Source organism: Pteropus vampyrus, unplaced genomic scaffold (assembly GCF_000151845.1).
Source record: "Pteropus vampyrus isolate Shadow unplaced genomic scaffold, Pvam_2.0 Scaffold2, whole genome shotgun sequence".
Taxonomy (NCBI): Eukaryota; Metazoa; Chordata; class Mammalia; order Chiroptera; family Pteropodidae; genus Pteropus; species Pteropus vampyrus.
Genome location: NW_011888783.1, coordinates 17,858,237 through 17,882,392, shown reverse-complemented (window position 1 = coordinate 17,882,392; position 24,156 = coordinate 17,858,237). Strand labels below are relative to the sequence as shown.

General features: G+C 31.6%; 1 protein-coding gene across 6 annotated transcripts in view; it reads left to right on the top strand.

Moving 5' to 3' along the window:
• Positions 1-24,156, top strand: part of DYNC1I2 (dynein cytoplasmic 1 intermediate chain 2) — a 49,901-nt gene that overhangs the window by 4,579 nt on the left and 21,166 nt on the right. For 3 of the 6 annotated variants that reach the window (XM_011357608.2, XM_011357599.2, XM_011357616.2), the window contains exons 3-6: positions 60-177; positions 11,526-11,616; positions 17,158-17,217; positions 19,358-19,473. In XM_011357608.2, coding sequence (XP_011355910.1) covers positions 60-177; positions 11,526-11,616; positions 17,158-17,217; positions 19,358-19,473 — 385 coding nt within the window. The remainder of the gene's footprint in view (positions 1-59; positions 178-11,525; positions 11,617-17,157; positions 17,218-19,357; positions 19,474-24,156) is intronic. The other 3 variants (XM_011357633.2, XM_011357624.2, XM_011357642.2) reach the window with 1 other exon arrangement.

Here is a 24,156-nt window from a genome sequence, read left to right as displayed (position 1 = left end):
TGCCAACAGAAATATTGCATAGTATATATAAACTTAAGTTTTTAACTTAAAAAATTTAGACTGATCAGAAGAAAGAAGCAGTTGCTCCTGTACAAGAAGAATCAGATCTCGAAAAAAAAAGAAGAGAAGCTGAAGCACTGCTTCAAAGCATGGGGCTAACTCCAGAATCCCCCATTGGTAAGGATAAGAATATATCCATTTGTACCAAATAGACATGTATTCCTATTCAGCTCAGATGTATCTGAGATGAGTGAGTTGACTTAATATAATTTATATATTTTTCTTATTTGTGTCTCTTAAATATTAATTTTATAATTTATTTGGATTTGTCTGTTTCCACATGTGCTAATTCATGGTTATTTTATTTGTTCAAAAGAGCTGCAAGATTAATTATGTTTATTAACATATACTGAACCACCAGTTAACTTTTCTTGTTAAATCAGTAATTTATTTCAACAAACATTTGTTGAACAAGTTTTTTCTGCCATACTGTATTAAGCTTAAAGATGACTTTGATTCCTGATCTTAACTCAATATTCCTTTCTGTAAGTTAGATAGAGGTATGATCAACCAGAGTTCTAAAAGTATATTAGAGTTCAAAGGTATAGGATTGGAAGGAGAAGCTTATAGCCAGCCTTCCGCTCTCAGTGCTAATAAGGAAAATAATATTGGTAGCTTATTTTGGCAGTGATTTGACCTAGTCTTGTTCTTTTCCTGTGTTATTCATTTTGATAGCAGTGCTAGACCAAAAACCTCAAATATTAGAGATACCGAGGACAATCTAGTTACATATCAAAAAACGTTAAATGCTTACTTAAAATAATTTTGATCTGGCTGTTGTTGTTATAGTGTATTTTAGTTTGACATTGCTGTTCTTTAGGGACCTAAAATTTCAAGGTTAGCTTGTGGGCTAATTCTATCTAGTCCAGGAAACAAATACCAGAGATAATAACTGCTATATGCCTGTTGTGAAAGTACTACGTAACTCTCCTTAGAGCTGATATTTCTAAAAGGTTTCAAGATGAGAAAGCTGATTATTCTCATGACCTGCTTTATTTCTTTGAGCTCATTTGCCTTTACCTTATTGGTAGAATTCAAAGATTGAAATACATTAATTTTTATATCTTTAATAAGCTTATGTTGCATATAGTAATTTTAAAAGTAAATGAATCAGAGCACTATTACCTTATTTAAAAACATACCAAGTTGTTTGCTAATTGTCTAGTCTCCGAGTGATCATTTTCTATGAGCCTTTGGCTTTTGTTTTTCTCCTGTAGGAATTTTTTTGCATTTTCTATTTTTTTAGGACATCAGTTTCACTGAATTTACTTGCTCCTATTTCTTAATTGATAGCCCACCTCCATCATCAATTCTTGAAACCTCATTCTTTAGTTGCCTGTGTACGTGTGTTTGTTTCTCTCTCATTCCCCATCTCCAATTTCATTCTTCTTCCCAGTCTTACATTAAATATTCACTTTACATTTTTAACATATGTTCTTTTGATCTGTCCTACATACATTGACATTTTTCAAGGTTTTTTATATCTATGTGTATGTTTTATATACATAAATGTCACTGTACTGTATGTCTCATTTTGTTTATTCTCTTTTTGTCAAGCAGCATTGCTTGACATGTTGCTACATACAGATCTAATTAGTTATTTCTGACTCATGCATACTATTCTATCATATACTGTACAATATTTTACTTACTTCTTTCCCACTCATAGGCACTTAAATTGCTTCTCTTTGCTATCGCAAGCAACACTGCAAAGAATATATTCTTTCCCACTGAGGACTGTGGAAGAGTTTCTGTGCTGTGTATGTCCAAAAAGTGACTTGCTATGTTATTGTGTATAGGCTTACTTAAATATATTAGGTTTTCCATAACACTCTCAAGAATGACTGCAAATGTTTACCCTCCCACTACCAGTGCATGAGAAAGTAACTATTTCACCATATTCCCATCATCACTTGATATTATCCAATTTTATCCATCTTTCTAAGTTTTGCCAACTTGATTAGGTATAATTCTAAAATGTTTTAATATACATTTATCTGATTACAGCAGGGTTGATCATTTCTTTGTATATCTGTTAACTTCAGATTTTTCCCTTCAATAGTCATATTCTTTGCCCATTTACTTTTGGGATTCTTTATCTTGCCAATTTGTAGGAGTTACTTATGTATTTTAGAGAGGTTGTCTTTGTTTTGTTAGTCTTTTCAAAAATGGCTGTTTGCAGTCTATTGTCAACTCTGTTTATAGTATTCTTCACTGAACAGAATCCTTCATTTTGATGTGATCAGATCTATCAGTTGTAACACTTTTTCTGTGCTTTTTGGGTTAAAATTCTTTCCTACTTTGAAGACACAAATATATTCTTTTACATTTTTCTATTATGTTTCATAGTTTTAGCCTTCACCTTTAGATATTTGGGTTATATTTTTGAATATAGTATGAGGTAGGTATCCAAACTAATTTTTCTCCATATAGTTAGCTAATTTTCTCAGTATCATTTATTAACTAGTCCATCTTTTCCTCCACTGATACATGATGCCAACTTTGTCATAACAGTTCCCATGTATTTAATCATGGGCATTTTGAGTCTCTGTATTTACACTATTGATCTATTTATCTGATTCTATACTATTAACCCACAGTTTTAATTACTATGGCTTTGTGTTATATCCTAGTTTCTGCTATAGAAAATCACCCCCTTTTTCCTCTTTTTCAAAACAACCCTTGCTTCACAAACGTTTGTCTTCCCCTCAAAAAAAATTAGCGTATTAAGTTTCCCTCAAAATCTTGCTACACCATACAATTGCATTTAGTTATATGTTTTCAGTCTTTCTAGAAGATCCTCCACACACATAGTGCTTTTTGACCCAAGTCATTGACTTGTTAAAGAGAGTGGGCCAGTTGGTCTCTAGAAGGTTCCACCTTCTGATGGTTTTCTCACATTTAATTTTGTTTCTCTATCCTTTATATTTCCTCTAAAGTGAAAATTAGTTCTGAAAACTTGATTAGCTTCAGGTTGAACATCTCTGGCAAGGGTATCTCATAGATGATGCTGTGTACTTCATATTGTATCACATCAGTAGCAAATACGTGTGGTTGGTTATGTTTGTGATAGCCACGTCTCTCCATCATAGTTACATTTTTTTTTCTCCTTGTGACTAGGAAGTAATATCTAGAGATGATACTTTGGCACCATATGAATATTTATTTTTCCATCAACTTTTCACCAAATAATTTTAATACTTATTTGTGGTCCTTATTTAAATCAGTTATTTAATTAGGAGTTGCAAAATTGGTTTTGTAATTCCATCTTTTCTTCTACATTAATTGGCCGAAATTCTCCTGTAAAGGGGAGCGTTCCTCAGTAACTAGGACATTTGGTTACTCCGAAGCATTTCCTTTTAGAAAAGCAGGAGATGCTTAATTTTTAATTACTAACAGTCACCTGGAGGTGGCAGAAGAGATTTTTAGTATATTTTTTAAATAGATTAGCTAATTATCAGAGAGATAAATGAAGAAAACAATCCCATTTATATTTGCATCAAAAATAAAATACTAGGAATAAATTGAACAAAAAAGGTTAAAGACTTATACTTGGAAATTATAAGACATTGAAGAAAGAAATTGAAGAAGATATAAATAAATGGAATCATATACTGTGTTCATGGATAGGAAGAATTAATATCATTAAAATGTCCATACTACCCAAAGCAATCTACACAGATTCATGGAATCCCTGTCAAAATACCAACGGCATTTTTCACAGAACGAGAATAAGCCTAAAATTTACACGGAGGCACAAAAATCCCTGAATAATCACAGCAATCCTGAGAAAGAAGAACAAAGTTGGAGGTATCACAATACTGATAACAAACTGTATTATAAAGCTATGGTACTTAAAACAGCCTGGCACTGGCATAAAAACAGGCACACAGATTAATGGAACAGAATAGATAGCCTAGAAATAAACCCATGCTTATATGGTCAATTAATCTATAACAAAGGAGGAAAGAATATGCAGTGAGGTAAAGACAGTCTATTCAATAGATGGTATCGGGAAAATTGGACAGATATATGTAAAAAAATGAAACTAGACCACTCTCTCACACCATATACAAAAATACAAAATGGAATAAGACTTAAATGTAAGACCCGAAACGATGAAACTCCTAGAAGAAAACATAAGCAGTAAACTCTCTGACATTGCTGTTAATATTTTTTCTGATATGTCACCTTGAGCAAGAGAAACAAAATAAACAAATGGAACTACATCAAATTGAAGTGTTTTTGCACAGCAAAGGAAATCATTAATGTACTGAATGGGAGAAGATATTCACCAATATACATCCGATAAGGGGTTAGTATCTAAAACGTATAGAGAACTCATACCACCCAACACCAAAAAACCCAGCAATCCAATTAAAAATGAGGCAGAGGACCTGAATAGACATTTTTTCAAAGAGGATATATAGTTGGTCAATAGACATATGTAAAGATGCTCAAAGTCACTAATCATCAGAGAAATGCAAATTAAAACCACCATGAGATATTACCTCACAACTGTCAGAATGGCCATTATCAATAAATCAACAAAAAACAAGTGTTGGTGAGGTTGTGAAGAAAAAGGAACCCTCATGCACTGTTGTTAGAACTGCAAATTGGTGCAGCCATTATGGAAAACAATATGGAGGTTCCTCAAAAAATTAAAAATAGAGCTACCTACTATGTGACCCAGCAATTCCACTTCTGGATGTTTATCCAAAGAAATCCAAAACACTAATTTGAATATATGCACCCCTGTGTTCATTGCAGCATTATTCACAATAGCCAAGATATGGAAGCAGCCTAAGTGCCCATCAATAGACAATTGGATAAAGAAAATGTGGTACATATATACAATGGAATATTACTCGGCCATAAAAAATAATGAAATCTTACCATTAGCAACAACAAGGATGGACCTAGAAGATACTATGCTAAGTGAAGTAAGTCAGGGAAAGACAAATACCATATGATCTAACTTATACGTGGACTCTAAAGAACAAAATAAAACATTCATAGATGCAGGGAACAAGCTCATGGTTGCCAGATGGGAGGAGGTTTAGTGAGTGGAGTGAAAAAGATGAGGGGATTAGGAAGTACACATTGGTAGTTACAAAATAGTCATGGGGATGTAAAGTAAAGCATAGGGAATGTAGTTACTAATACGGTAATAACTATAGTTCCAGGTGGGACTAGTCAGAGGGATCATTTCCTAAATTATATTAATGTCTAACCACTATGTGCACCTGAAACTAATATAAAGTAATATCAAATGTCATCTATAATTGAAAAATGAAAAAAGAGGGGGAAGAAGGTGAAGGAGAATAAGAGGTTCAGACTTCCAGATATAAAACAAGTCATGGGAATGTGGTGTACAGCATAGGGAGTATAGCCAATAATATTCTGATAGTATTGTACAACGTTAGGTGGTTGCTGGACTTCTAGTGATCACTTCTTTAGGTATGTGAATATTGCATATGATGTACACTGAAACTAATGCAATATTGTATGTTAGCTACATTTTAATAAAAATCTTTAAAAAATAATAGATTAGCTAATACTTTATTTAGGATTTTTGTGTACATAGTAATAAGTGAAATTTGCCTGTAATTTTCTTGTACTGTCTATGTTCACTGGCCATCCTGGTTATAGTTTTAAAATTGGACAGCTTTCCCTTTTGCTATTTTGTAGAAAAACTTGTAGAAGATAGATATTACCTATTCCTTAAAAACTTGATAAAATAAAACTGTAAAGTTGCCTGGGATTATGACTTTTTCACTAGTGGGTGGTGGAGAGCAGAGTTGTTTTCTTTTTCTTTTTCTTTTTCTTTTTCATTTTTACCATTTCAGGAGTTTCTCTTAATGGTTATAGTCTGTCTATTCAACTCTTTTATTTCTTGTATCCCTTTGGTTTCTTAAAAAACAATAATAAACATTTATTATAAGTAACAGTTTCTGCCAGTCAGGAATTTAGTAGTGGTTTAGCCTAGTGGTTTTGGCCCAAGGTCTCTCACGGGGTTGAATCCAGGTTGTTAGAGTTGTCATCATCTGAAATTTTGACTAGAACTGAGAGATTGGCTTTCAAAGTGGCTCACCCCCATGGCTTGCAAGTTGGTGTAGGTTGGTAGTAGGAGGGCCGAGTTCTCTCCATGTGGGCCGCTCCATGGAACTACTTGAGTATCTTTGCAGCATGTCAGTTGGGTTCTCTTATAGTAAAATGAGATGTGAAACATAGTAAAACAGTTTAAAAAAGAGAACCAGGAGAAAGCTATCCTTTTTATGACTTACCTTTGGAGGTTCTGAAGCATCATTGCTACTACATTCTGTCCATTGGAAGAGTCACTAAGTCCAGCCCACATTCACATAGAAGTTGTGGACATTCTTTAAAACCACCAAAATGTTTACAATAAACTAATAAGTTTCTTCATATATTGAGAGGAAAACATGCTTTTTTTCTTTTTAATATATTATGATTTATATTGGTATGTTTTCTAATGTAAAAGCCTATTTACATTATGAAAAAAATCTCAGTTACATGATACTATTTTTGTTATACATTGCTGGATTTGTTTGTTAGTATTTAGGCATTCTTCATCTACTCTCATAAAAGTCAGGCCTGTAATTTTTTTCCTTTATCTACATCTCATCTGGTTGTATTATGATGGTTAAATGAGTTATGTGGTTTTCCACCATTTGTGTTCTGATGCCTAAAAGTCTTTCCAGTATTTATGCAAAATCAGGCCTAAAGAATACAGGATACATGTGAAGGCAGCGGCTGTCAAACTTTTTTGACAGTAACCCACCATAAAAAATATACTTTGTACCATGACCCTGGATACTTTTCTTTTCAATACAGAATATATTTATTAAATATTTTTAATTGTAAAATATAAGAACACTGCTATAGTACCAAAGATTTTTTAAAAACATCGGTATTATTTTCTTAAAATGGACTTTTTCATTTTCCTTATTCTACTGAAAAGAATTTGTTTTGTAAAAAAGATATAGCTAATAAAACCTTTATTAGTTTCTCTTCGTTGGTAGACTCTTATTTATTTCTTCATTTGACTGCTTTTGTCAGAGATCCTTGAGAGCAGGGATAACATTTTACGTTTTGATCCCTGGTGCCCAGCACAGGCTAGACACTTACATATTTGTTGAGTTATTATTAGGTCATATGTCTTTCTAGCTGGTAAAGCCAAATAAAAGCCATACTGCTTTAAAAGCAACAACAAAATCTTATTGTTTAAATTTTAGGAAAATGCATAGTGGAGATTGAAATTTGAATATTTCATAAAAGAAGTGTGACTTGATTTTTTTTTAAATTAAATTTAAGAGGCCAGTCTTAGGAAAGTTAATTTTAAATACAACGTTCAAGACGTATATTAAATGCAGTGTTCTTAAATATCATGACCAAAAAAAAAAAAAAAGTGCCTCTCTTTTTGTATGTGTAGCTACTGTTTTAACTATCTTATAAAGAGAGGAAAACATACTGACATATTGTCAATTACTCTGTAGCCTGAATCTATCAATTGGGGAGAGTACATTGATTAATGTGATAGTTTATTATCTGGATCTTTTATTAGGAAGAAATAAAAGAAATTTGCTAGTCAAAATAAATATTACTTCATTTTTTTTCCCTTCTCCTTGTAACTTTTGAATATTTTAAATCTGATTTTTAAATAGAATGTTTTCCATGTACCGTCATTTTAGTCTAATTTTAACAAATAGTTCTTATAGTATTTTAATACTATAAAATTTTATTTTTGTTAACTTATAAAAATTTATCTGATTCTCTAAATTACGTTGACTAAAATAAAGGAAATGAAACATTTAGGGGAGGTTAGTGGATGATAAACTTCATCAGGAGAAGGGGCTATAGAATAGGGAGGAATTAATAGTATTTCAGAGAATTAAGGTTTAAAGCAACACCTTTCACAACAAAAAGAGTAGCGTATGAAAAACAGCTTAAATGTTGATATTCCAGGCTAGAGGCACTGTATCCACAAGGGGGCATTATTGTAATGGCTATGTTTGAATAATAAGTATCATAGAAGAGACCTCAAAACTTTGAGTTATCTTAGAAGCTCACTCCTTCCATTTCACTGTCTTCTACTAACACTTCCATTCTCTACATTTACCTTCTTGACTGTCCACCTTTCTAGGTCCTTCTTTCTGTGAAGGCCCCTTCTTGCAGAGGCTTTCTTCTACTTGAAAAATAATTGGGCTGTGTGCCATCCTTCATGTGTGTAGTTCTGAGTGGTTGACTCAAATTTAGTTTTAATTAAGCCTAGGTGCATTCTTAGGTCCTTTGTGCTTTAAGAATATTCTAGTTGTTTCTTTATAGGCCAAAAGGTAGCAATGTTGATTTTACATTCTTCGAAGGCCAAGATCTGAGGTGGCAGGAAAAGCCTTCTTGATTGGCTTTTTGTCCTAGAGAATTAGAGTCACAGCCTTACAGTATTGCTTACATAATCAGTGAATGCTGTAGTGTAGGTTTGTTTTTCAATTTGTTTCATATTTCTCCCTCATTTCTCAAAGAAAGAAATAGATGTCTTTGCTCTCAACATCTAAGAAGCTTAAATTTATTTATATACTCACATGTTAATATTAAATCTTTTATTTTGTACTATTAAAAGCTTGTGTTATGCTATTTTACATACAGAACTGTAAGGCAATCTGATCAAATCACTGCACTTAGTAAGCAAATCATATCTCATATTTGGTAAAAGAATTATTAATAGCTTAGGTTTTTTCAAAGCTTGTCGGACTGTTAAACTGTCTTTAAAAATGAATTCTAGAATTGAGTCTTTAAAAATGAATTCTAGAATTGAGTCTTTTCTGAGATTTGAGTTCAGTTTTTTAAAATCTCTCTTTTCCATGCTTTTATTTGTTCTTAGGGGTCATTTGTTGGAGTACCGGGAGTATAGGGGCATTGCCTGATTGTGCTATTACTGTATTCTTTGATTTTTTTTCTAGACCGAGTTAAAATATGGTAGTCACCAAATAATGCTACCATTCCTTTTTTCCTATTAACGTTTCTCTTTTTCAATAATAGTAATTTTCTTTTTTTTTTTAGGTTTGTCCCTTCTGTGATATACATTATTTATTATTGCAAGATGAAGTGGGTGGGCTAGACAATAACTTTGTGCACTTAATAAGTCCTCTTATCAGCTGACTTGAAAACTGTCTTTTGGCAGAAGGAATATAGTTTTGGGATAGAGATGATTATCTAATTACAAATTCGAAGTTATGGTGATTTACTTTGCTTCTGGCTGAGAAACTGATAATTTGGTAGCATCACTGCTGTGATTTATTTTTTATTTCTGAAACTTACTTCAGAATTAGCTAGGTTAGTGCTTTTATTTATGTGTAATTACTATTTAACATGTTTCCATAAAGAATTTGAGGTCAAATTTTTTTTTTAATGTAGTCTTAACCAAGTAAGATACTGTTGAACTGATTGGAGTCATTGGTATTTGAAGTCACTAGAAAGGGGAAAAATCATATTAAACTGGAAAAGAATATTATAGTTCATCACAGATAATTAGAGGAGAGGAATATTACTATTTCCCTCCAATCTTCCTAATATGTTACTTAGAAAAAATTATTTTCCTAAGCATGAAGTATGTAATTTAAAGAATACAAATTTTCTTCTTTGAAAATCTTTAATATGAAAACATTATGTTGCCTCACTATAATTTGACACATATTTGTGCTTACAGCACCGTAGGCAAACCACTGTCAGATATTACTCTTTATTCCTATATCATTTGAGACTTTGACTAAGGAAGGCGTCACAGTGAAAGATGGACAAAAAGATGAGAAAATGTAACCTAAGAGAAGTCAAGAGATATTAATATTGTTTTACTTCAGATACAAGTCATTTTTAGATACTTTCAGTTATATATGCAGCACCTAGCACAGTGCCTGCCATCTGTATGTGAACTATATGAAGGCAGTCTGGTTCTATCATCATTCCTGAGAGATTTAATCACAAAATTAGAAACATTTGACTATATTTGTGTAGTTCTTTGAAATTTAAGTAATAATTAACCACTGTATCTCAGGAAACAGACATTCTAGCTGTAATTTTTTTTCCTTCTAATCTTATTGGTTACCAATAGAATTTGCCACTGGAAAAACAAGAATGGTCAGTTATGTACCTATGTTTAAAATATAATTCATCATACTAAACTTGTACATTTTGTTAGATTAGCAAACCCACTGGTTTTACTGCAGCATGTATAAACACTTAAACATAATTTTAAGGGTTCAGTGAATGTGACTGTTTGAAAAATAGTCACAAATAGACTTTTAATTAAATACACATTTCTTTAGATTAGTGCCTACATACTTGGAAACTTACATTCTCTTAGTAGACTCTTAAAAGAAGGGCTTGCAGCTCAACGTAAAATGTATTAGTCACTTAATATTGTACATCAGAAAATTATTTTAAAAAGATACTTGGGATTGGGGACAATTATGGTAAAATTTAACCAGAAGATGGCAGTGATGATCCTCCTATACTGCAATGGTAATCAAAAAGTTTTACAAATGTAATAGCATGAAATATGCACGTTCTGCTGTTGGTATATAATGTTAAAAGCAACAGTTTAGGGGAAAGCATTTGCTGTTTGTTTTATATACTATGAAAAATGTGTATTTTTCTATAAGAAGGGATTAAGAATATTTTGGGTGTCTGTATCTTTGTCTGTACACTTCAGTTTTTTCTGAATACTGGGGTAAGGAAGTTACCATAAGTCTTGCCTTGTTTAACTTGCATGCATCACTTTATGTTATGCATCATGTCTAGAAGGCATGCTGTTTTATGGCCTGTTTGCATTTTTCACCCAAATTGCTGGAAACTAATGAACATTCTAAAGGAGCCATTCCTTTCATTACAGCCATTTCTCTAAATTGGCCTTTTTTTTTTTAGTGGGGGAAAAAATTAAATCATTTAAGACATTTATTTTTGAAAGAAAAAATTTTTCAACAAAAATTAACATTTAAAAATGAATCTCAAAAAAACAGTAAATGACTTTTGAAGCATATTTCAGAGTTTTAATTTTGATAGCAATTATAAATAATATAATCTGGCGATTTTGAAAGTGAGAAGTTAGAAAGGGGAGAGGGAATGCTCTCCTTTGAAAATTAGTGCCCAAATTTGGTGTTGGCTGAGATGAAGATGCATCCTTCTATAATCTTGATTTCTTTTTAATATAACGCCCAAATGCATTTTGCCAGAGAAATTGCATGTATTGTCAGCATGCATTGTTAACTTTGTCTTTCTCCTCTTCTTTCTACTGTTCATTTTCATTCGTGTGTTTTTGTTTTTGTTTTTTGGTTTGCCATTGTTTTTTCTTTTTTGTTAATTACTTCATGTTAAATTACTTTTGAAACGTCATTAAGCTGAGCAACCTCTCCGTGTAGTAACAGCGGATACCTGTCTGTTTCACTATTTAGTCCCTCCTCCTATGTCTCCATCCTCCAAATCTGTGAGCACACCAAGTGAAGCTGGGAGCCAAGACTCTGGAGATGGCGCAGTGGGATCTAGGTATAGTAATTTTCTTTTAATATTTTAATATACTGTCATTGCTTTAGAGGGACTCTAAATACTTATGTTGAGTTAGTCTTAATATTTTGAAATCTAAATGGCATAGAAATTGTTATAAATTGGGGGACTTTTTTTTGCAATATTTTTACTGTCATACTTCATTAACTTAGTACTGAATAATTAACTGTTTTATGCTAATTATATTAAAATAGAGGTGTTAATTCATTTAAATGTTTTCTGTTTAAGCAAACTTTATATTGGTTATAATGTGACTGTTTTGGTTATAGTGCAAAACTTCTCTGTTGTGCTAAATTCCCCATTCAGTAATTGAAAATATAAACAATATGGCTAAACTGCCCAGTTCTGTTCTATCAATTCACTATTTCTAATTAAGATAGCAAATAATAATGGATAAAATATCAAGAGGAACGAGTAACTGCTAAGGAAATATGGAGAATTTTCACTTCGTTGAGGGCATTATGCTAAGTGAAATTAGAGAAAGACAAATATCATATGATCTCACTTATATGTGGAATCTTAAAAAATTGGTGGTTGCCAAAGGTGGGTAGATGGGTGGACAAAATGGGTAAAGGGGAGACGGGGTCACAAGGTACAACCTTCCAGTTATAAAATAAATAAGTCATGGGGAAGTAATGTACAGCATGGTGACTATAATTGACAATACTGTATTGCATATTTGAAAGTTGCTAAGGCTAAGAGAGTACTTAAAATTTCTAATCACAAGATAATTTGTAACTATGATGTTGATGTTAACTAGACTTATTGTGGTGATCATTTCACATATATATAATATGGAATCATTATGTTGTACACCTGAAACTAGTGTTATGTGTCAGTTATACCGCAGTTAAAAATGAAAAGAGTGCTGCTAGATTTTCCCGATTTCACATCTTCCTTGTGAAACTGTATTTCATGTTTCTTTTAGGATCCTGCACACATGTCATGTCTTGATTTTTAAAAGTTCAGTAAAATTTCAGCTTCTTTCCAGAGATCATATTAGGAAACTGTTATTACCTATTCCTCTCAATCTTTTCTGTCTCTCCCTCCCTTTCTCTCCCTCCCTCCCTCCGTCTCTCCGCCTCCCCCTTTACCTCCTCTCACACACACACATACACATTCACACATGACAATAGGAAGACTTGAACAGCATCATACTCTCTAACTTCTTGTGACAGCAGAAATGAAATTAAACATAGCTAGTTAAAATCTTTACTCAGAATCCTTATTCTGAGCCAGGAAGTTATATGTCCTTCTCAGGAAAATCTCAGCACACCTTTTAATAAGAAATAAGCTGAGAAGTTTTATCTTTGTACCTGAGCCCCTTGATTGAAGTTACAAACAAGCAATAAGTATCTGAAAACAGGAAAAAAGAGCAAGGGAGCTAGATAATCCATAAATTTAATAATCCAGGAACTTTAATCAGTTCCTGAATAATCAGGTTATCATTAATAATTAGAGGGCACAAAAGGTTCAGTTTGCATTTGAAATGTGCTTTCCAGAACTTTTCTGTAGATAGAATCAAAATTACAAATCTAAGCAATTCTGTCATTGGAGTTAAATAACATAATATCATTTAATAAAAATAAAAATTTTCTTTTTAGAAATGATATTACCTTTTAAAATAGTATGTATTATAGACTATTTAGTCTTAAATTTATGTTTAAGGCTAAATTTATTTTTTTATATTCAGACGTCTGTGTTTTACACAAGTATGTTAGTATTCCTTTACTAATAAGCAAGTGGTATTTTAAAGTGAAGGATTTCCTTTTTTACAACATTACCATAGTAAAAATATTTCCCCAAATAAAATTATTATATTAAATTTCTTTATTTGATGTTATACATTTTTTTAATGTATATAATACATTGTGTTTATTCCAAACTCAGTTTTCTTGATTTTGAATAGAAGTAGGAAGATTATTTTAATGCAGCATCAGCAGGTTTGCTTTCAACAATACTATGAAACATAGTATTTGATTTTCAAAATTAATATGAATTAAAATGTCCTCTTTTCATTGGGAAACCTAGAAATTATTAGAGACCTATTGGGGTATTGTAAATTGGTAGAGGGAGTAAATACTATTAAGAAAAACATGTATTTGTATATAGAACACATACTTATGGAGCTGTCAATTTAATATTGAATACTATAGATTCAATATTAAAATGTTTGTGGCCCTTGCCTTCATGAAACTTATATTTCTAGTGATTACATCATTAATTTATGGAAGAAACTAGTCACAGATGATATATCTGATAAGGGTTTAATATCCAAAATATATAAAGAACTCATATAACTCAACATATAAAAACAAACAATCCAGTTTAAAAATGGGCAGAGGACATGAACAGACATTTCTCCAAAGAAGACACGCAGATGGCCAACCAACACATGAAAAGATGCTCAGCATCACTAATCATCAGGGAAATGCAAATCAAAACCACAATGAGATGTCACCTGTCAGATTGGCTATTATTGAAAAGACAATAAATAACAAGTGTTGGCAAGATGTAGATAAAAGGGAATCCTCGTGTACTGTTGGCAGGATTGCGAATTGGTGCAGCAACTATGGAAAACAGTATGGAGGTTCCTCAGAAAACTAAAAATAGAACTACCATATAACCCAGCAACTCCACTCCTAGGTATCTATCCAAAGAAAACGAAAACACTAATTTGAAAAGACATATGCACCCCTATATTTATTGTAGCATTATTCACAATAGCCAAGATATGGAAGCAGCCTAAGTATCCATCAATAGATAAATGGATAAAGAAGGTGTGGTATATACACGTACACACGTGTACATACACACACAGTGGAATATTACTCAGACAAAAAAGAATGAGATCTTGCCATTTGCAATAACATGGATGGACTTAGAGAGTATTATGCTAAGAGAAATAAGTCAAACAAAGAAGGACATATATGATTTCACTTACATGTGGAATCTAAAAAATAAAACAAATAGACTCATAGATATAGAGAACAAACTGATGATGGCCATAGGAAAGGAGAGTTGAGATGGGCAAAAAAGGTGAAGGGGAATGAGAGGTCCAAACTTCCAGTTATAAAATAAGTCATCAGGATGTAATGTATAGCTAGAGAATGTGGTTAATAGTATAATTACTTTGTATGGTGACAGATGCATACTAGATTTATGGCATAGATCACTTCATAAAGTATATAAATGTTAAATAACTATGCTGTACACCTGAAACTCAATATTGTATGTCAACTCTAATTTTTAAAAGTTGAGGATGTTATTCAATGTATTGTAAAGTTTTAAAGATAGTATGCTAACTTGTGTTTAAAGTGTAGATTTTTAATGATAAGTTGTAAAACAAGAAAACAAGTATTTAAATATCTTCAGGGGCATTTGTTCTTATTGGCGAATTAATGCAAAATTAGTTTTTCTAAGTTTAACAGAAGAGGGAAAAAAATCTTTTGAATGAAGTATCATATTTTTTTAACCTTAATACATTCATTGTCTTTGAACTCACTTTAAACATTAATTTTCAAGAGGCTGACTATGTTCATTTCATACACACACATGAGTAGATAACTATGAATCCCACTAAATCATTTCCAGATTTCATAGTTGAAAGATAGTTAACACTGTTGATTTATTAGTGCTATTGGCAATAAAATAATAGCATTTAAAAATATATGACTTCGAAAAAGAATGCTAGAGTCTGAGAATGAAACAGAATGAACTCAAATTGAGCAGGCATGATGACAAAGAATGATGAGAAAAACAAGAAATATCACTCGTAAGTGCACGAAGATGGATAAGATGGCCAAGACAGCCTAAGATAAGTACACTTGGAGAGTGGGGAAAGATACAGTAGACATTACTAAATATGATATCGAAACATGTCTAAGTCACTATTTCTAAATGCCAAAATTTTCTTTTGGGCCTGGTTATTTGTTAATAAATATAAAAGGCCATGAAAAGTGATATTTCTCTGATTTTGCAGATCAGGAAGTTACATTTCATCAATTTTTTAGTGCACTTTCTCAATCACTTCTGTTACCTTTAAAATTTAGGTGGAGGCTGTTACTCTACTGGGAAACCTGTGCCGCTAGTTCCTTTTTTCCATTCTTGATCAGTTTATTCCCTAGGCTTTTGGATTATATTGGAATTTGATTTTACGCCAACAGATGCCTTTAATAAATATAATCCCATATGTCGTGCAGTGTGTTTTCAGTATTGGCTATATTTTTCAGCACTATTTTACTTGATTTTAGACTAAAATGACATAAAGGAGCTCTATGTAATTCATAACAGCCAGAGCTCTCATATAATGTGAAGGCCGTGAACAGAACATTCCTTGGAGAGCAACCCATAGAACCCCTTTTGGTTTAACAAAGCCTAAGTTTGTTGCTGTTCATTGCTTTGTACAAAGTAAATCTTCACTGTGGCCTCCTCTTTCTTTGCATACACAATACTATTTAAATTCCAAGATCTTTATATAGTTTTAAATTGAAGAATTCCTCTACTTCATCTAATTGTTTTTAGTGATAAGTTGTATAGGCAACTAAAGTATAGAAATTATTTGTTATATTTCAACATAGCAGTTTTAGTTGTACATTTTAACTTAAATGTTACATAAGTGAGACAAATATTTTGACAAAAATGGTAGCACTGAGTGTATTGTGCTTAATGTTTTAATAAGGACTGTGAGCATCATACAGTACTGTACATAATTATTTTATATGTCACTAACCTATAAGAATGCCAATGTGCTAAAGCACCTTTTGTTCTAGTAATGACTAGATTTTGCTTAAGTTGAAAAGATCCTGTGTAAGTCATTCATTTGGTAGGCAAGGCTAATGCACAACCGAATATTTATTTAGTATTGATATTCTCCAAAAGTTTAGTTTAGGTAAATCTTTTGAATGTAAAATATTTTTTTCTGGGAAAAATCTATTTTTTTCCTAGAGACAGAAATCTTTAGCTGCTTTCTAAAGCAGATGACATGTAAGCTCAAGGCAGTGCTTAACCCATAAATTACATAAGGGTCACATTTTGGCAACTTTAGCTATTTTGTATCCCAGTAGAATAGCCTTTGGCTTTCTTACTGAGAGGCTTTATGTGTTGACTTATTTCCTTTACCAATATGACAATTTCCTGCACACATTTAATGCTTTGGGCAAGATTATAACATGCTAAGATGTTTTAATGTTTCATTAGGAAACTTAAATTTACACTTTTTATAGCTTAGCTTCAAAAATAATATATTATTTGGATTGTTCGATGCTTAGCTGTTCTTATCCATTATTGTACAATAATCTGAAAATACTGTCTTAACTATTCTGAATCTTATGTTTGCATCTTTAACCATATTATGCTTATTGCATGCACTAGGGCATGAGTAATAAGTGGTGTGTTTTTTGTACCAATAGAACATATGGTTTTTAATTGTGAACAGTACTTTAGCTATTCATAGAGTGTATTTGCTTGACTAACTTATGGCCTTTTCTGCTAATGCTTCATGGTTGTCCTACAACCATTTAGGACGCTGCATTGGGATACAGATCCATCAGTTCTTCAGCTTCACTCAGATTCCGATTTGGGGTATTGAATAGATTTATTACCTTCCATCTTTTATAATTAATTTGATTCTTTGTAAAACTGTCCTAACTTATTTTGCTTAAATTTCTAATATGCAGTATTTATTTAGGAAAAGAGTGATATTTTACTGTGACACCTCATTTATCCTCTGTCATCTCCACCTTAGAGAAAATTATTTTATTACCAATGATAGAAATAATTAGTCTATATATCTGACTTTCTAGGTACCCAAGTCTACCCACTTAAGTCTCCAGATTCCTTTTATTTCTATATTTTTGATATGTTTTTCTAAGTTGCATTACAAACTTCCTAGAGTTTTAAAAACACATATTCTACATAGAATTGAACCTTTTCTAGATTATTCAATATGAACATTAATTTATTTTCCTATATTAAAATTCCCTAATGATTTCTACGATTTCGGGGAGAACAGAGCTGTTGGTCTCTACACTGTGGCCCCAGATTGCTGTTGATTTATTCATTAATGCATTTATCGAGTCATTTTTTCTAGTCTCCAATGCAAAATATAAATGTTTGCTGCTGCCATTGTTCCTTACTAAGATAGCCATTTTTCCTTGATAATTTGCAGCTTTTAAAACATATGACCGGTACCTTTAGGATTATGTCTAAAGAGTAAGAGTAATAAATAGGCCTTGAATTAGAGCATATAAGAAAAATACATGAGATTCTTCTTCATTAACTGGAAGGCCTCTCTCTTGGCTATCCTGAGGCTCCTCCACCCCCAATTGCTTTCTTATTCTCAAAGTGGTTTTTGGATAAGTGAGGTTTTAACTTCTTACCTTTCTACCTTTCTACCTTTAAATCTTAGACTATTTTGTTTGTTCTAATATTGTGATTTTTTTAATCTATTAGACCCTAAATATATACTCAAGTTAGTAATTTGTTCCTAATGTTGTTGGCTTGATCATTTTTCCCAGATATGTGAGTGATTGACTTTTTCATGTGGTTTACATCTTAAAAATCAGAATATAATGTTTATTTCAAATTTTATTCTTAGAATACTAGCTTACTTAAAATGTACTTAATTTTTCCCATTTAATTCTTTGATTATGCTTTTTTCCTTTCTTGAAGGCTAAGATATTCCTAAAGTAGAAGACACATTAAAAATTTCTTAAGACCTTAGAGAAAATTAATTTTTTAAATGTACTACTTTTATTATAGTCTTGCACAGAATTTTGCAAAGGATGTTTATATAAGAAAAAATGATTATATTACCAATGTATGTATATTTTAGATATCCTACTTGATATTCTAGAAGTTACAGCATTGTCTTTATTAGATATTTTAAGACAGCTTCATAATTGAGAACTTCTTGAGAGTTTGGATGCATACTTTATTTGGTTTAGAATTTAAACATCTAATAACCAAGATAAGATCCCCTAGATATCTAATAAAGGATATTTTTCATTTGGTCCATTTTTCTCAGCTACAGCTCTCTTCTGTTTATCAAGAAAAGAATGTTTTCCCTCTTTTTAAGATAGAAGTAACTTTAGTAGTTTTTATGGTATTCAAAATATCTGTTTTAGTTTAGGTATAAAATATCTACACTGTATTTTGTATATGAATTGAGGACAATGTGGACCATGCAGAGATTAGCAATTTAAGTTTAAGTGTTTAATTTTAAAATCTAAATTGACTGTTTGATTCTCAATTTCTACAAGCTTAAGTAGAAAAACAGATTTTCAGCAAAAGTTATTTTTCAGTTTTAAAGCTGGTCTCCTAATGATGAAGGGGTCTGAGTCAGATCTATTTTATCTGACTCTTTGAAAAAGTCCAGAATCATATCCCTGCTAAAAACAGTTCTCATAACCAACCATAGTCAGCAGACCACTCTGAAATTCCTATCCTCTTCCTCCAAGAAATGAAATTATTTGCCTTTTTAAAATGAAAAATAAACATCTTGAATGATTCAGCAATATCTTTTGTTTTTGCTACCTTCTTTTTCTTTTGTTAAGATAAAGCCAATTCATTGTTCATCTAAAATTTCTTGAGTAAAACAGGGATTTAAATTACAGTGTTGTATATACAGTGTTTAATTCTTACTTTTCCAAAATAACATGGTGTGATGTAGTTAAATGTATCATTTGTTGTATTTAAAAACATTTGTGTTTACTTTATTTAGACGAGGACCTATTAAACTTGGAATGGCTAAAATTACACAAGTTGACTTTCCTCCTCGAGAAATCGTGACATATACAAAGGAAACTCAGACTCCAGTTATGGCTCAACCCAAAGAAGGTGAATATCTATCCTTACTATGATTGTCATTAAGCCCTCATGTTTAATAAGTGGATTCTTTCTTTTTTTCCCTCATTCTATTTTTTTTTTGTCTTTTTGGCATATTTTCTTAGGGAAACATCATAAAACTAATGCTTTAGTGTTTCTATATTTATGTATTTCTTTTTTAGAGTTTTAAAACTTTTTCTTTTAAAAGTTAATAAAGATATAAGCTTTATGTATGGTTATTTTGTTGACATAAATTTGTCTTTCAATCTTTATTTTGTCATTGATATGTACAGCTTTAGAAGCAGAAGAGCTTAGAAATTTTCTATTTCTGTGTCATTAAGCTTAATTCTTCCCTAAAAGAGCATGTATCCCACAGTGAATGAAATCATGTAAATTATTTTCTGTAGCGCATACTGTATTCTGAAATGCTGTAATTACTACCCATATTAATGAACAAATCTAGTTCTAATTCTTAAACTTCCTCTTTCATGATCCAAGTAAGGGCTCTCCTCTGTTGATTATATGGGAGCCTTTAATCTGTGTGCAATTGAGGGAAATATGCACGCACATTATATTGAATGTAGTGTCCTTTGATTCTTAAACCAGAAGGAGTTATCATTTGTATGTACATTGGAGACTAATTTTTTAAATCTCACTAGATAGCTAATGTTTCAAGCATAAAGTTAAGATGATAATTCTTATTATTCCCAGTGGGGCTAATAAATTTGTCACACATATAAGAGGCCTACATGAGATCCCTAATATGGATTCCCAGTTTCTTATCTGAAACTTTTGGTGCCATCTATGTATTTGAGATCAGAATTTTTCAGATTTCAGAAAAGTAGTAAAGTATATGTACCATATGTAAATACTCCATTAGCATCTTGGGCGTTAATATTTTGGCAGCAAAAGACATGACTATTCAAACCAAGTGAGGTAAATAATGATAATAGCTTTACCTCTAGTCATGTCAGAGTTTACTATCAAGTAAGTTACAGATTTTAGAGATGTTGATATTTTGGAATTTCGGGCTCATAAGTTATCCTTTTAGCAGTCTGTGCATAAGAAACATTTTTTTTCTCTTCGACCAAGAAAATTTATTCCTATTTAATCATAGAATAACAGACATAAAAACTTTATCAAATATTTAAATTAATTTATTATTAAAATTTCAGTTAAATTACCACGTTTCTTCATTAAGGAGAAATAAAAGTAATGTTTATTGCAGAAATCCCAGAAAATACAGGTAAGCAAAACAGGGAGAATCCTTGAAGTCCCTAGCTATTAACAAAGAAAATCTTTAATTTTCATGTTTATATATACTTCAAAAGAAAATTAGTATTATAACTATTTACAAGTTTTTTTGACTTAGTGGATCATCACATGCACTGTTAACAATTCTTTTTCTGCCCACGAGGGAAATGATACAAATACCTTAATTTTTTTCTTTCACATTCATCTTGTTCCCAGAGGAGTTGACATTATTATTACATACAATTATACTTTGAAAAATTTGAAGAAATCAGGGTAACATTTTTATCCAAGTATTTTTTTACTTGACCATGTAAATATTTCTGTCGATACATTTTTTCATTCTTGCTCTCCATTAATTGGTAAGATAGCTTTCGCAGGTACAAAATCTTCATCTTACCAGGAAAAAAATCACTGATGGTAAACTTATTTGAGATATATGCAACATAAAAAAATAAAAGATAAAGTGTTGAACTATCACTATGGAGAATACTAATATTGCAGGATTCCATAATTTCCAGAAAATATTATTTCATTAATTAGTATATTCAAGTATTATATATTATAATGTCTCTCTTTTTGGAGCTACATTATTAGATATGTTAACTCAGAAAGTGAACAGAATTGCCAAAATGAAGTGCAATGACTCATTTAAAAAATAAATTAGGCTTTTTTTCTGTATCTAATAATTTGGAGAATTATTTTCAGTTTTAGTATTATACTTACGAAATGCATTTTGGGTTGTTTGAAATGTAAAGTGTTCTCAAGCTATTTTGAGTAATACCTATTGTAACATATTGTACCTGTTACCTATTGTAACATATCTATAGTCAGTTTAAGTGAAGACTTCCATTTTTTAAATAATTTTTTCTAATTATAATAGTTGTATATGATAGAGAATTTAGAAAATGCAGAAAGGAAATAAAGAGGAAATGTCTATGGTACCGCTGTGTAATAGCCATTGTTAATCTTTTCAGTCAGTTTTCTATGATATATGTTTTTATGTACACACATATGGTTTTCTATGATATATGTTTTTATGTACACACATATGGTTTTATATCCTACTTGAAATTTGCATTTTTAATTGCAAATTAACATGTAACTTACTGCCTTTGAACTAATTTGAATGTATAGCTGCATAATATAAGCCTGGTATTTTTCAAAAAATTCGTTTTTCCATTTTTATTTTGCAAGTAATTAAAAAATTAGAACAATCATGATTTGTTAGATAAGCCGATGACCCAGAAGCACAAGATAAACTGTATTCTTTTCAGTTTGAAATTATCTGGGGCAAGGCTTCCAGCGTCATCATACTTCAGCTTCTTTGCCAGATTTTCGCTGAGAGTAGGGACTGTTTCTTCTTCATTGCTGAAATGTCTGGTCTGAATAGTGCTTGGCCTATAGTAAGTATTCATTAACTATTTGATGAAAGAATTAATTGCTTTTACCTCCTCAAGAGAATCATTTTTGCTTGCTTGGAATGTTTATTTTCATGTGTTTACTTGGGAAGTAACTACTAGGAAAATGTTATTTTCAAATGTTGATGCTATAATATAATAATAATATAAAAAGTATGATCAGTCTTCGTTCTTAGTTTTAATGACTATGTTATAGTCTAATCATTATTTGCTCTTAGATCTATAAATGAAACCATTATAGATGTTCCTTTATATATAGTCCTCTTGAATTCCATGATGACATACTATGTAGATGGAAACATCATCTGTTATTTTGTGTTCCGTGTATCCCTCTAATGCTTTGAACAAAACTGAACCTGTTAGCATCTTTCAATTATTTTAGCTGTTCGTTTGTAACAGTTCTTCAAACTTCATGTTTAAATTGATGACTGAGAATTTTAAGAGTGCCTACTATGTATCAGGTATAATGTGAGGCACTTTACATTACCTCTAATTCTCTAACCAAAACCCTGAGAGTTAAATATTGGTTCTGTTTGCACATGAAGAACCTGAATGTGAAAGAGATAGTTTATCAAGGGTCACATACTAGTGGCTAAGATTCTAAACCAAGTCTGACTGATTCCAAGGTGTGCTTTCTATATCACGCTGCCGCTGTAGCAGCACTTTCATACTATTATGATAGTAACCTATGGTAAGAAGTTCAATTAATATTATAATCCAGTACAAACATAATGCAGATGTATAACTGAAACAAAAATGTTATGAAGTAGCAACTTCCCTTCTCTTACTATATTTCATTTTTATAAATGTTGACCATGATGTACTAAATTTATTGGTTTAGACCTGTAGTTTGAAAAATACTCCATTAAAGGAAAGCGTGGTTTGGTTAACTTATTTATTGGTATATCTGCATCAAGATAATATTGTATTATAGTGATTATCTAAGAATAATGAGTGAACAGCTTCGATCTTCTTCACTGATAGAAGGTAAAAGTGACAGGAAGAGTGAGCACAGTTTCTGATGGGTATGTCTTCATCAACACAACTGTCTAAATTTTTCCTGAGTGGATTAGACATAGATGTTAATTTTATAAAGGTCTACGTTTATTCTTTTGCAACCTAACAAGTATTCATTGATTCTACAAGTTTATTGAGTGTATGCTGTATACGAAGGCATTAGATTATTCTTTCTTTGTTTTGTTTTTGTTTTTTAGTTTCAGTTTGAGGTATATAAGGGAAAGGGAGTGAAAAATGTATCTAAATACCTTGGGACCATCAAATGAGATCATTTCTATATCATTATAGTTATTTTCAAGTTGAGAGCTGTTACATTAGTTTCTTTTCCCAATTTGTGGAAGATTTAGAAAGAGGGAAAGAAAAAACCCCGAAATTAAGGTTTTATAATGAAAACACTTTGTGCTTAACTGTACTTGTATTTATCCATTGCTTTAATACAGTGGTTCTCAAACTTAGCCTGGCTGGTTCCCATTTACGAATTATGTAACAAGTTCCAAAACTCACCATGAGACAGAATTGCCGAAATCACCATTTGAGTACAACAGACAGTAAATTAAACTTGGGTAGCAGTGTAATCTGTGCAGAAATAATGTGTTACCAAATTGAAGATAAAAATTGGTCTTAGATTTAACTCTTATCTTCCTTTTTTTTAAATGGCTGAATCTATTCTTTTAAAAGGCAGTTTTTATTCTGCCTTGTTTTTCTTTTCTCCCATTCTAACCATCTTCTTGCTTTAAAGTTTACTCTGTAAGTTGGTAGTACTGTTTCTGAACTGAGGTTCTTTGCTGTCTTAAAGCACCTACTGTGAGTGAAATTGACTAGGAACATGCCACCTCAGTCAATTTCACTCTCGGCAGGTGAAAAGCTTCTCATGGCGGGAGCATGGTGCCTGCAGATATACTCCTGGAAAAGTTACTTTCTTCCCTTACCTTTTAGAAGTTTTTAACTCTTGAAAATGATGTTATTTTTTACTTATCCACCTCTCAGTATGGATTTCTTTTTGTTT